The sequence below is a fragment of the Gossypium arboreum genome, chromosome 13 (genome assembly GCF_025698485.1).
Source record: "Gossypium arboreum isolate Shixiya-1 chromosome 13, ASM2569848v2, whole genome shotgun sequence".
Taxonomy (NCBI): domain Eukaryota; kingdom Viridiplantae; phylum Streptophyta; class Magnoliopsida; order Malvales; family Malvaceae; genus Gossypium; species Gossypium arboreum.
The window spans coordinates 1,876,362-1,891,415 of NC_069082.1; the positions used below are offsets into that span (position 1 = coordinate 1,876,362).

General features: G+C 30.0%; 1 protein-coding gene across 1 annotated transcript; it reads right to left on the reverse strand.

Moving 5' to 3' along the window:
- Nucleotides 1-9,192: 9,192 nt before the first annotated feature.
- On the reverse strand, nucleotides 9,193-10,770 carry LOC108463251 (UDP-glycosyltransferase 91C1-like). Its single transcript, XM_017763196.2, has one exon. The coding sequence runs from the start codon at nucleotides 10,674-10,676 to the stop codon at nucleotides 9,279-9,281; it is 1,398 nt and encodes a 465-aa protein (XP_017618685.1). The 5' UTR covers nucleotides 10,677-10,770; the 3' UTR covers nucleotides 9,193-9,278.
- Nucleotides 10,771-15,054: the final 4,284 nt, after the last annotated feature.

Genomic DNA, 15,054 nt, shown 5'->3' on the forward strand with positions numbered 1-15,054 from the left:
CATGATAATGGTTTAGGTAAATGTTCCATGATGGGCATTTCATGTCTTTTGTATTAAAGAATTAAATGGATGAAATATGAAATTTTATTAAAAGAAAAAGGGGTGGAAAGAACAAAGTTTTGTCCATCTTTGTTCATCATAGCTGAAAGTTAGAGAAGAGAAATGAGAGGAGAAAGCTCTTGAATGTTCGGTCACTTGGGGAAGAAAATTGAATGTAAGTTCATGGTAGTTTGATTCTATCTTGATGTTCATGAGTTCTTCTTGATTCTACCTTAACTCTTGAAGCATATTTTGGTTTTTAGTTGTGTTGTGAGCATGTAGTCATGAATTAAAATGAAGGCAATGGTTGTTGTTTCATGTTCTGTTGATGAAAAATGGAAGATAGGTGAAGTTGAGCCAAACAAATGAGCATGCATATGCCTTAGATGCTAAGGGGAAAATCGGCTAACATGTTGTGCTTTAAAATGATGAAATGGAGATTATACTTAAGTAAAATCATAGATATGTGATGATTGATTGGTGATATACATGTTTAAATAACAAGCATGCAAGTTAGGTGTGAAAGAGTGATTTGGTAATAAATCTGCTTGGGACAGCAGCAGTAATGTGACTTTGGAAAATCACCATAAATTGTGGGAGATGAGTTAGAAGCTGCATAAATTATGTAATTAAAGCTTAATTAGTCTAGTTTCAAATGGAATAAACGAGAACATATTTTGAATTCTTTACAATGAGAAATTTGATTCATAATGAAGAGTGGTCAGCTTAGTCAAATAGTGAAACATGGGAAACTTTAAGAAATATTTTGGTATTGATTGGTCATACCAAAAATTCTGAAAATTTTATGGATAGAAGATATATGATTCTATTTTCAGGGAAAATTAACGGCACTTGATTTGGAGTTTCGTAGCTCCAGTTATAAATGATTTAGTGACTGTTGCTCGGAAGACAGCTTGCAGTGAAATTATGATTATGTGGTAAACATTGACAAAATTTGTTAATGAGTTGCTTATTGATTTCTTATAAGCTTACTATGATCTGTAGGTGTGGTTGGCGAATATCGTAAGGGGTTAATCGTAGTTTGTATTTGAATAGTTAGATTAACGTGTTAGTAATCCAATTGTAGGCGGTTCGTGTGTGGATCTCATCAAGATATCGTCGCAAAGCAGTGTGTAACTAACACCCTCTTTCTTAGTCTAGATCGGCAAAAGCGAAATGCCGAAAACCGGTATTTTGTAGATTTGCGAGTGTGCGAATGCTCGTGAGGTAAATCGATTAATGTTTTTGGTAAGTGCAATGTTTGGACTGCAAAGTGCATGATTTTTGTGCCCTATATTTTTGGGCTTAATGGACCAAAATTGGAATGATAGGCCAACGGGCCCAATTTTGTAAGAACCCTCGGTAGTGATTCTGTTAGTACGTGAAAGGTAGGAATATGCATGAAAAATCCTAAAATAGATAAATTACTGAAATACCTTTAAAAGTGAAAAATTTACGAGTTTACCCCTAGGAGGTAAATTACCAAATACCCTAGGTTAAATTGACCTAAATGCATGTTTGATTGTTGTTATTTATTGCATGCCATGTTGTTATTATCGATGCATGGGACTGGGATATTGATGGAGGAAGTCTGAAAGTGGCTTGTCTACGTCTTGGAGGCTTTGCCTCAATTCTTTGATAGCGAGCAACAAGGCAAGCAAATTGTGGAGTGTTAAATTTGGGTGGGTTGAGCTATTCCCACATGGAGTGTATGGCTAGTACGGGTGGAGTGTAGTGGTTGGTGGGTTGAGTAGTCTCCCAAATGGGCTTGCATATGTTTACTAATGTTGCATGTATTTTGAAATGGGCCTATGGGCCATCATTATCTGAATAAGGGCTAAGGCCCGGTTTATTATGTCTGAAAAGGGCTCGCCCAGTACCATATTACTGAATGGGCTTAGGCCCAATGGGCTTGAGCTGACTTGGGCTTTGAATGGGTTTTCCTTACACACTGAGTTTCCCAAACTCACCCCTTCTTTAACCTTGGTGAGCCTTGATGTGGGTGACTTGGAGTAGGAGGGATTCAGAGTGGCCATGGTGAACACTTTTGGGTTTGAAAAAGAGACTGGTTTTCTTAAGTTATTTTTAATTACTATTTAATTTTTGGGTTGTAATAAGGCCATTTTAACTTTATTTTCTTCTTTGATTTTCTGGGATTATATTATTTTAAACAACTTTAAATTAATGGATAATAATCCAAATGGGCTAGACTTAGGGCACGATTTCAAAACGATACTTGTTTTTTTTTAAATAACACGATGTCACGAATATTCAATTTACCAAAGATAACCACTCAAATAAATTTCAACTTGTTATAACCAAGCGTGGAAATGGATGTGGACATGTCTAGGATTGGATCCAATCGGAGAGCTTGGTACTTAAGTAGCCTTCATGGCTCACCTCCTCTGTTATGGATACCTACCTGGTGCCCAGCTTCCATTCACTTAGTTAGTTTGACAAAAGTCGGCTTTTAAAACACTGAAAAGGGAACACGGGTTTTTGACTTCGATGTGGCATGTCGGATCCGGTCATAACGTCTTGGCCGGGTTTGGGGTGTTACAAAATATGCCAAGCATAAGGTAGAAATATATATATTATGGTTTATCAAATATCCCCACACTTAAGCATTTGCTTGTCCTCAAGCAAAATCCTCAACTCACAATTAAAATAAATTCTTCTCAACTTATAATTCTCATCAATAATGCTCGAAATAATCCACAAGTAATCATACATTAAAAGCTCAACTAAAAGAACATTAAAGTTTCAAACAATCCAAATTGAGCATTTCAATCATAAAACATAGGTATCCCTCTTTATCTAAATAATTACGTTGACATCCTCACTAATGATTCACTTAAATCACTTAAAGTGTTTAAGGTTCAATAATTAAGCACTCAATAGTCAAACATGAAAAGTTATTACCATAGGCTTGCATGAAAATCAAATCTCCACCACTATAAATGAGATGATACACAAATCAAAAGGCCTTTAACAGGGTTGTAATGGGGCTTGGGTTAAAAGTGTGGATAAAGGCTGAAAAAGAAGGTTAGAATCGAGATTAATTTAATAAATTACCAAACTTAGAAAAACAAAGCTAATTACTGAATTACAAACAAGTGCCAGAATTAACACTAACCAAAATTAATGAAGTGAGCTTTTCTCTCAATATAATGACTTTAACTTATCCAAGCTCTTTAGAACAATATATAATTTGAATGAATATAAATATACATTTTTTTTTAAGAATAAGAACAAGTACAATAATGGGTAATACATAATAAGAAATAATTCAGCAACTGGAATGAACGAACATAGTTAGGTAACTAGTCAAATCAATTCTCGATAAAAAGGAGTCAATAAAAAGGGAGAAATTCTTAACGAATCAAAAAGAGTTAAATTGTGGGTTAATATTAAGGGAACATCAAGAAATAATGGTTAAGGCTCAAAGGGGTTCACTAGGGATCAATTATGTGGGTAGGCTTTTGATGGAGAAAGTGGGTTAAAACCTAAATGCCTTTATCATCTTAATATATATCAAGTCAAAGGTGTGGTCTTGATATACATAATCGATGCAAGTTCTAGAATAGAAAATTAATGTTGATACACTCATAACCAATAAAATAAGTGAGCAAGAAGAATATATGCTCTAAAAGGCTCAAAGTCTCACGAAAATTATGGGTAATTGATGTCAATCCTGTAAATTCAAAACTTTAAGATAATACCTCAATTTAGGGAAATAACCTAGCAATTTTAATTCTCGAAAGTTAACTTATCATGCTTGATCCTTTAATGTCTTAAAGTTTAAACAATCAATGTACAATTACCTATGATTTAATTCAAAACATATCAATAAAAATCATAAATCAATCAAAATTCATTCTAATAGTGATATGAGAAGATTATTTGAGAACAAGATAAAAATTCAGATATTTTCTAATAATCACATAAATAACCTTCCCACACTTAAGATGTACATTGTCCTCAATGTACAAAGATAGATAATAGAAATATAAGCATAATATCAACAAAGAGAGAAAGAAGCGAAATTGTCCTGACTGTTTGGGTGAAATCCTTGGAATAGTGAAAGCTAGAATTGTAGATAAGGCCAATGAAAAGCATGATTCTGAGTTACTAGTAAGAAAATAAACACAACCGTGGAAGAGAATCAAGGGTTACTCAAGCAAAACCATAAAGATAAATATAGTTCAAAATATAAAACATAAGTTTTGTAAAAAAAATAGATAAAAGTCAAAATAAAATTTAAATGAAAATAATAATAATAAATAAATAAATAAATAAAGAGACTCAAAGGTCCTCATCATCGGATGCCTCGTGGGTCGACGGTGCCGAAAGAGAGATGTGGAGGTGGTGGCAAATCTGTCGAAGAGTGGCATCGATGCTGTCGAACCGCTAAACACTGCTGCTCAAATCGAGTGAGCCGCTCGGATATATTTATCAGAGTGGTAGCAGTGGGGTGGTGACTCTATGATGGTGGTGGAGGTGGGTCCTCATGAAGGGGATACATCATCAGTAATGTCCTCTGGCTCTTCCTGGTCATCAAACTAAATGTTAATTCCTTGAACATTAAGTCTTCCAATTTCTAAGCACAGACTCGACTCAGTTAATTCCCTGCATAGTTTAAGATAGGCTCATGGCGAGCTTTCGCAAAGACGGCGTTGTGGAATATGAGTCAAGGTGGAGATTTGTCAAGTATGACTCATATTTCAGTTAAATTTAAGAAATAATCTTTTAGTTAAACTCTGTTTATTTGTTTCAATCAAAATCTGATTAGTATAGATTATTTTATTATTATTTGACCTATGAATTTAGCCTATAAATAGGCTCTTTTACAACCTTAGAAAATACACCCATTAGAGATTAGAACTCATAACACATTTAGAGAATTTTGTGTTTATGTTTTGAGGGTTTTTTGTTTTCGGGTTTTCGAGGTCTAGTTTTTATCTCCATTTTTTTTACTTTTTGTTCTTTTGCCGTTATAGTAAAATTTTCTTTGCTCGTGGTTTTTTATCCTCTTTGGAGGGAGTTTTCCATGTTAAATTTGTGTGTTCAATTTCTCAATTTCTTTTGTTATTTTTACCTGTTCGTTGCTTAATCGAGTCGATTCACAACAAGATATATATTTTTTACACACTAATAATTGGTTTTATGCATATATTGATGCCTTTCAAGTATTTGTATTACTTTCATGTTATTTTTAACCTACTCTTTTAATTATTTTATGTTATTTTCTTTTGGTGTCTTTATTAATTTCTTATTTTCAATAATTTGTTTGTCTAATTCAATCCAAAGAAAATTTGTATTTTCATGTATGTTTTTTTTTTGGTGTCATGAGATAATTTACATATTTGTTCGTGTACATGCAAATTATTTTGGACTAATTTTTATGTTCAAGCCCAGCTCGAAAGTGGGTTTACTTTTTTATCCAAATCTAATTCAATTTAATAGATGTAAATTCAAGCCCGACTCGCCACTTATATTTGATTTTCTTTTAAATTAATTTTTATTTAAAAATATTTTTTAAAAAATATGATGCATTAAATGAAGTGTATCACAAATAAAAATACTTTTTGCAAAAATAAACTAAAATTAGACAATAACTACAATAATTAGAGTTGGAATTGGGCATAGAATTGTATGCTTCCTTATGATTGACCATTTCTCATATTGCATATTTAAATACAATAGCAGTTTTTTGAAATGGAATTTTATGATTTTATCATGATTTTCTTAAACAAAATTTTTTATTTTATTCCTTATTCCTTTAAAATATATAAAAATAGATGCTATTAAAATTGTGAAATTACATAGCATGTTGTTTTTCACAGTTGGTACGCAACTGAATAGCGTTAAAAAGCTGTTAGATTTGGATTTCAATTGGATAATACCAGGTTGGTGTTAGTTCAATATCATTACCGTTTTCGCTTTGGTGTTAGTTCAATATCATTACCGTTTTCGCGTTCTATCGTGATTAATGGCTGATATAATCTGGAAAGCTTGACATGTATCTACAGGCCACGGTAGGAGAATCGAGTTCAAAGATGTTGGGGAGAAGAATGCAGTTCTTGAAGCTTTTGTTGAGGAAAAGTACGCCCACTATTCCTCCGATAAGAATAAATGGTAGTATTAGGCCTTTAAATGTACGTAAACTCTAACCCATGTTATAAACAGCAACAATAATGATGATGATATAGAAATCAATAATGATGATGATGATATAGAAATTAAGTAGGATATATTCCACATCATCCAGGTTGATTTTTTAACGATATTTTATTAAATTTGTTAAAAAAGTAATTTGAAAAAAAGATAAAGGCTGATGTAAAAAATTTAAAAATACAATTAAGAGTCATTTTGACAAAATATATAAAAATTAGTGGTCAAATTTATCATTAAGATTTACGTCACGATATTACTTTTGAACTATACTTTTTTCTATTATGGTATTAAAACATTTTTGTCTCATTTTAGTACCTAAACTATCATTCTATTATAATTTTTGGTCCAAAATTAACTGTATTAAACAATCCGAACTAATGAGAATATGTCACCTACAAGACAGTCCTTGACATATACTAATTAATAACGTAACATCCATTAAAAATATATAAATTCAAAAATTATAAAAAAATCATTAAACTAAAAAATCAGTTTTTATAATATATAAATTACATAAAATCAAATTTATAAAACATTATATGAAATGTAAATATAAAATATATACAAAACATCAAAAATATAAAATACATAATTTTAATAAATTTTAAAAATTACAGTTTTTTAATAATACATCAATTATATAAAATAAAATTTATAAAAGATCACATAAAATAGAAATAATTAAAAAAGAAATTTAAAAAAATATATTAAATCGATCAATAATCTACGCCGAGCAACGATGTCCAATATTCAGTTGATGGCCATGTCATCGATCAATGGTCATATCATCGATGATGAAGAAAATATCAAACAAGTAGCACATTCAAGATTGATATACAAGGAATACTTAAAACCTTAAGAAACGTCTTATAAATTTAAGAAACGAAAATAGAGCAATGAATACCTCTCAAAAAGTTGATATATAATGATTCAAGTTAAGTAAAGAAAATGACAACACTTGAAATAACGAAAGAGGCTGGAACCCCTAGTATGTACAAAAGTAAGATGAGAATTACAAATGAAAGATTCGATTTTTACACAATAAACTTTGCAAATTTGTTTAGTGTCTTTTTTTTTGATGTTCTTGAACTCTGTTTAGACCACCTCAATGGTTTCTATCCATTTGAAGTAGTTAGAGAGAAAATTTAGCGGTTGAAGACATTAACTCGTACAGAGACTTTTGTTATGATACACTACTTAAAATATGTGACTGTTCAAGTCTTAGGTACTAGACCCTAAGGCTCATGTTTCAATACCTCTATGTTGGGGTTTGATACTCCTGAATTCTCTTGTATAACAGTTTTGCTTGCCAAGGAGGCAAAGGCTTGATACAGAGCCATATTTTATTTGGAAATTATTATAAAACATTTAAAATATTATAAAAAATAATTTAAAATGAATTTTAAAAATATTTGAATAAATAAATATTATAAAACATTTAAAATATTATAAAATAAATAATGAACAATTTTCAAAAAAACAAATAATAATAAACAAATAAAAAATTAAAAAAAGATAAAAATGTACGTTGAATTGTTGTGGTGTCAAATTATTTGGCTCCACTAAGAAAAGGAAAATTCATTTAATGCCCTCTATTTTATTAAAAATTATAGTATTTTCTTAGTATTTATACAGGTAGCGCTATTCTATACAGTTCCACCAAAAGATTAATTTTTTTATCCTGATTACTGATGTAACATATTAGTGGCGCCAAACACTTTGACTCCACCAACTTTTATTATAAATTTTAGGTTATTTATGTATTTTATCAAAAATAAATCATTTACATAATTAATTATTTTTAAGGTTAAATTTATAAAAACATTTTAATAATATATAATATATTTTAAAATTTAATCAGCTTTTACATAGGAGCCACCATATTTTAAGTTTTAACAAAATTTGCATCACCTCTTTAATTTAACTCTTTATATTTTTAGATTTTAAAATTTAGTTTCAATACTATTAAATTTTATTTATTAAATATAAGTTAATTACAACTTCATTTTTAATTTTCAAAATATCATAAAAATAAATTTAATAAAAATAACAATATTAATAATTAAAACTAAATTTTAAAATAAAAAATTATGAAAATAAATTTAATTTCAAAATTCGACAAAAGCCTAAATTCAAATCCAATTAGTTTTTGATTTAGAATCGTCGGTGGCATGAAAAGTCAATAAAAGCCAAAATTGACGAATCCGTGGAGTTGGAATTAGAATTTCAATTAAGTTTTTTTAATTTCAAAATATTATAAAAGTAAATTTAATAAAAAATATTAGTATTAATAATTAGAATTAAATTTTAAAATTTAAAAGATAATGAAATTAAATTTTAAAAATAAATATTAAATATTAAAATTTAACAAATAAAATATATTTATGATATATTTTAACATTTAATTTCAAAAATTCGACAAAAATTAAAATACAACTTATATTAGTCTTTGATTTTGACAATTGACAAAAGAATAGAGGTGGAACTAGAATTGTATACTTCTTTTACGTTGGAATGAGATATATAAAAATCAAAGTACTTTGGCAAAAATAAAGTAAAATCTGAAAATAAATACAATAATTTGAGTTGGAATTGGACAGAATTGTATGCTTCCTTATGATTGACCATTTCTCATTGTTTGTATGCTTCAATTGGATTTTTCTTTTAATATTTTTATTATATTTGTGTTTTAATATGATATTTAAAATTATTTAATTCATACATAGAAGAATAATATATTTTAGTATATTTAAATTTATATATTTATTGATAACAATATTTATATTAAGCAATTAAGACTAAATCACTAATTACGTAATTAAATAAAATAACTGTTTATGAAATGGAAAATAAATTTTGACATTCATTCACGTAGATTTTAGAGTAATATTTTGATGTGGATTTAATGTATTATTAGTGAATATTTTATACCTAATAAGAAACTTAACATGTAACAATAATGTAGATGTATAATAATTTTGCCAAAAACAACAAATAACATAACTTTTTCTAGGATACATATATATATATTTATATTACCAGAAAGTCATTTCTACATAAACCTAATAAGGACAAGTTGGTGAAAACTCTTCAATGAACCGAGTGAATTCATTCAAGTAATTGTTGCTTAATTCTTCATTGCCAAAAATCTCTCTCATTGCCTGCGCATTTGCCCTAACCACCTCACCTTCTGGTTCCACCATCACCCGCCTAATGGTTGCAGCCACCAAGTCGTTTGTAAACGAACCGTCCACTTCATTTCTCTCGATTTCTAACCCAACCTTCTTGCCATGCAACAACCTAGCAATCAACCCTTGATCCGAACTTGTCCCAGAAAACAAGATCAAAGCTCGACCGTACTTGAGTGCCTCGATTATGGAACTCCAACCACAGTGAGTCAAGAAACCCCCAACAGAAGAGTGGGCTAATATCCGCAACTGAGGTGCCCAATCCCTCAACACTAAACCTCTGTTAGACACTCGTTTTTCGTACCCCGGAGGAATTATGTCATTCATCTGTCCTTCACCCACTGGACGGTTCCTTACCACCCAAATGAAGGGCAAGTTGGATTTCTCTATCCCAAATGCCAATTGGTGCATGGACTCTTCACTTAGATTCACTTCACTACCAAAAGCAATATACAAAACTGATTTCTCTCCTTTGCTGTCAAGCCAGCTTTTTATAGCTTCCCATTTGTTATCCTCGTTTGATGGCAGTGATAATAACGGAGGCAACAGGCCTACCAGAACCACAGGTTTCTGGTAAAGCTTGATAAGCAATTTAATCGCGTCCCGTTCGAACTCAAAGCAGGTGCGCACGGTTACAAATTGGCAACCTTGAATCAGTCGGCCAATCCGTTGGAAATCAGACACATCGTCATCCATGGACTGTTGGTGGTTCACCATCTCATGTAGTTTGTAAGCTATGTTGTTGCAAGGATAATCTATCCACTCAGGGACGACCGTGAAATCTTCCGGTCGCTTCCGGCGATCACCGAGCAAAGCTGATGGTGGACCTAAGAAAGCTAACGTGCTGGCATTGAATATGCTGAAGAAAACCAAATTAACGCCTAATGGAGCTGCAATACCAGGTAACCAGTAAGGTGCAAAATCATGGATTATCCAGTTGACGTTTGAGTTTTTGAAAAAGTCAGTTAAAGGGTCTCGAAGCTTGTCGTATGCCCTTTTAAGGTAAGGGACTTTGTGGATTGGTACCTCAGAAGTGGACTCAGCTCCTGGAGGTAAGCCATGAACATGGGGAAGAGAAAACTCGACGAAACTTAAGTTAGAGGACAGATGTGGGGGAAGTTTAGGGAGGCGACTAATATTTTTAGGGGTGGAAATATAGGATATTCGATGACCCTTTTGAGCCAAGAATTTGGAAACCTCAAGAAACGGCATTGTATGACCATAAGCTAGCCATGGGAACATAGCTATGTGAAGCTTTTCTGTTCTGTCCATGGCGGTTTTTGGGTGCAGATTGCAAAAACTGAATACGTTTTAATTGGGAATCAGAACGTGAAATTCAAGAGGGTATTATAGATATTTACTTGTGGGGATATTTTGCTGTGTGGTCTTGAACCGCTTGAACTTTTTAAATGGAAAAGAAATTATAAAAAAAATTACAAAAATTATTTTTAAAAATTATAAAAAATTAAAATAGGATAAAAGTTATAAAATTATAAAACTACAAAATTATATATAAAATAATATAACTATATTTTTATTTGATTTTCGAATATAATAAATTAAATACTAACTTCTTAGTAAGTAAAATATAATTAGTAGTAAAATATTAATTAATATTAAATAAATAAAAGCAAAGGAAGAACTTACCTTCGGTGGTGGTGGGAGAGGTACCTTCAGCTATTCAATTTTTTTGTTTGGGGTTAGGGACCAAACCAGTCCCTTTTATAATTTGAAGAAAGAAGACAAATAAAAAATGACATAATGATTTAGAGCCAATTCTCAAATCCATTAATTTGAAACCTTTTAACCTTTACAAAATTGTCATTTAAGTGAACCTTAAGTAATCACTTATAAATTTGAGAAGTAAAAATAGAACGAGGAATACCTCTCTCAAAAGTTGATATAAAATTATTCGAAGTAATTCAAATAAATTACAACACTTAGAAATAATGAAAGAAAATACACAAGAAGAGAATTTCAAATGAAAGATTGAATTTTTGCACAATAAACTTTGTAAACTTGTTTCTTGTCTTATTCATGAACTCTATTTATATCATCTCAATGATTTCTAGTCATTTGAAGTAGTTAGAAGGAAAATTGAACCATTAAAAACATTTACTCGGCATAAAATGTAGTTGCAGAGGCTTATGTTTTGATACTCTACTGAAAATATGAAGTTCCAATACCTTTATATTGGGGTTTGGTACTCTTAAATTCTCACAAAACAATTTTGCATGTCAAGTACATGACCAAAGAAGGCAGAGGCCCGATACATAGCCATATGTGTAGGCAATTAGGCCAAATATTTTGATACTCTAAGTCAGTAGCTTATAGATTTAATGTGTTTCAATATCCGAATACACCTTAAGCTTGTCAAAATTTACTTAATTTCATAAAGATTTAACATAAAGTTTAACAAAATTTCATTAAGAGAATATTTTGTTATATCAAAACATTTGAAAATCAAAATTAATATATTGCATAAAGAAAGAGGAAGAAAAAAAGTGAGAAATAGTTTTATTGGTGTTTACATTATATTTTCAATCAATATATTTATTTATTCTTACATTCATTCTATGTATACTAATCAAACAAAACTATAAAATGACTTAAAAATATAATGATCTTAAATAGTGGCATAAAACGAATTATTAACATGTAAAATTATATAATTTTTTTTAACCCCATGTGATGGTCTAATGGTTGAGGATGTTTAATGCCTCGAGTGTGGTCCGGATGTATGCTTGATGGACCATCTCTCATATTGCATATTTAAATATAATAGCGTTTTTTGAAATGAAAATTTATAATCTCATCATGATTTTTTAGACAAAATATTTTACCTTGCTCCCGATTAATGTTTATTTATTTATAAGCTTTTTACTTTATTTTATCTAATTTAATAATAATGTATCATATTTATCTCTTAAATTGGGGAAATAATAAATACCAAAATAAAAATTTTTGAGTATAATTTCAAATCTCACGATCCTAAAGACTCAAATCAGAAATCAATCTAAAACTAAATCAAACTACATGCCAAAAATAATATGAATATTTGATAAATAATAAGAATATTTGATACGGTAAAATAGTATTTAGATAATAAAAATTTTATATCGAAATAATTTTTTGATAAGAACATCAAAATTGATTTAAGAGGTTTGATTTTCTCTCTACCACAGGCATTGTCGGCCATTATTAATTTCCATCATTAAAACAAGATTTGATGGCTCAACTATCATCTATCACTATATTAATATTTTGACACTTATATGTTCCAAATGACAAAAATGACCTCAATGGGCAAAATCACATGCTTACCTAATTAAATCCAAAACTAAATGTTAAGTGATGACTTTTCTAAAGTCCAAATTCAATTAAATTATGAAACACATCCAAATACAGGTAAATTTCTCAAAATGACGGAAAATTAGAAAATGTTGAAATGTTACACTTAAAATCATACAGGGTTAATTTGCAATTAAGAAAATTTGGAATTTCCCAACATCCGATTCAATCGTCATATTCAAATATGTGACATCACATTGCATTGTCTGAACAACTTAACCTAAGTCAATCTCCTTTATCAAGTAACACGACTTTCAAGCAATTAAATTGCCATGCATTTCCATCACACATAATAAATTTACGGTATGTTTGGTTGACTTAATAGTATTATATTACAGCTTAATTCGGTGGGCCTATAACTAAACCATTGTTTGGTTGGCTGTAATAGTTATTACAGCCATATTCATTACAAGATTATTCAGCGTGAAAATGCATCAAGCCATTCCATGCTCCCCCACTGAATGGTGATTCAGGGAATGAGTGGAATAACAAATTAGAGAACGGTTTCAATTTTACCCTCACCATTCTCTCTCTTTCTCACAATCTGAAATCCCCAACTCATATATTCTCGTTCTCACACCTGAAATCCCCAATCCCTAACTAATTTTTTTTTTTCATTCTTCTTCCCTCCACCATTGTAAACTTCATTTCTTCTTCACTTAATTTAAAATTTTCTTTTTAATCTTATTTCCTCCTAACCCTAATAGTTCATCCATTGAAAAACAGAAGTGAAGTGTTATTTGAGTCGTCTCACAAGATCCAAGATTTTGTAAGTTTTAATTCGAACTATCTGTTTTTTCAATGTTTCTTTTTCGATTGTAAAAGCAAATGTAAAACTTAACTTGTTCAAGTAAGTTGGCTTTCCAGGAAGAGGGCTGAGATTCAATTCTATTTGTATTAGATTGAAAAAACTTACCCTTCTTTGATATTTAGGCTCTTCGTCTCTATTTCCGGTAAAATTTTCTTTCTCTGTTTTTTCATTTTCTTAAATATTTCCTTTTTGATGCTTGGTTTTCTATGAATTTGATGATACATTCTAGGAAAAGATCACTAACTCAGACAATAACAAATCATTTTAATTTTTAAACAAAAGGAAGAAACTTTATTTAGCTTAAACAAAATGGGAAAAAAAATATTTAATGTGTCAATTTGGTATTTAGCTTCTTTGAATCTATTATCTAAGATTTTCTAGTTCTTTCTTCTAAGGAAAAAAAGTTTACCCAGAATGTCATTTTTTATATAAAGTAAAATCCTTAATGTTCTTTTGGGTCCAAAGTAACTGTTTCTTTTAGTAATTGTGCTCTGCTTGGTTTTTCACTTGTGATTTGGGAACAAAGCCGAAACAGTAACAGTTAGGTACGGAGTACCTCTTCAGAATAAATCCGGAACAGTCACAGTAGTCGACACATATAGTTCTCATCGACACACAATCGGAATATCCCTAAACACTTCCAATCCTATGGCATGCCAACTATATCCGACTAGCCCGATACCGTTAATAGGGTATTCAATAAACTTTCAACTTTTCAATTTCATTTGTAATTTAGTTTCAATCCAATTTAATACATTTTTCCATATCAATCCACATGCAAATCAATTTCAATACAATATACATTTTTTAATTTTCCACTCAATATTCACGTATTCTATTCAATATCAATAATCACTAATAATTCATGAATTTTTATTCAATTCAATACCATAATAATAATAATAATAATAATAATAATAATAATAATAATAATAATAATAATAATACTTAGCATTCATATAAATAATAAATTCAACAAATAATTATTAGATTCGGTTTATAGAAATACAAATCGTAATTCTCGAGTTTACTCGATATCCTCGTCAACTTGCTCTTTTCCCTTCTTCGATGACATTTCCTACGCTATGTTAGCTACGGAAAAATTTACATTCATTCAAAGTCATTAATATCACATTCTTAAGATTTTCATGTAACTTTTTCATAAATTTCAATTTAGTCCTTCCACCATAACGATTCTTTTTCTTCAAAATTAACTTAAGTTTTCATCTTTATACTTGCTTAAAATAAATTCCAGCTTTTCATATTCAACATAAAACTTAAATTCTGAATTTCTTTCAACTTAGTCCTTACTATGTCAAAACTTAACTTTCTCTTTATAATTTAATCCTTTTTCCACTTCTAACTTAAATTCCCATCAATAAAACTCATAATTCATCATTTTATTCAACATGAATAATATCTAGAAATCTAATAACCTTCAAAATATCAACTTAATTTTATCAAAACTTTATTCTAAAACTTCTAAAA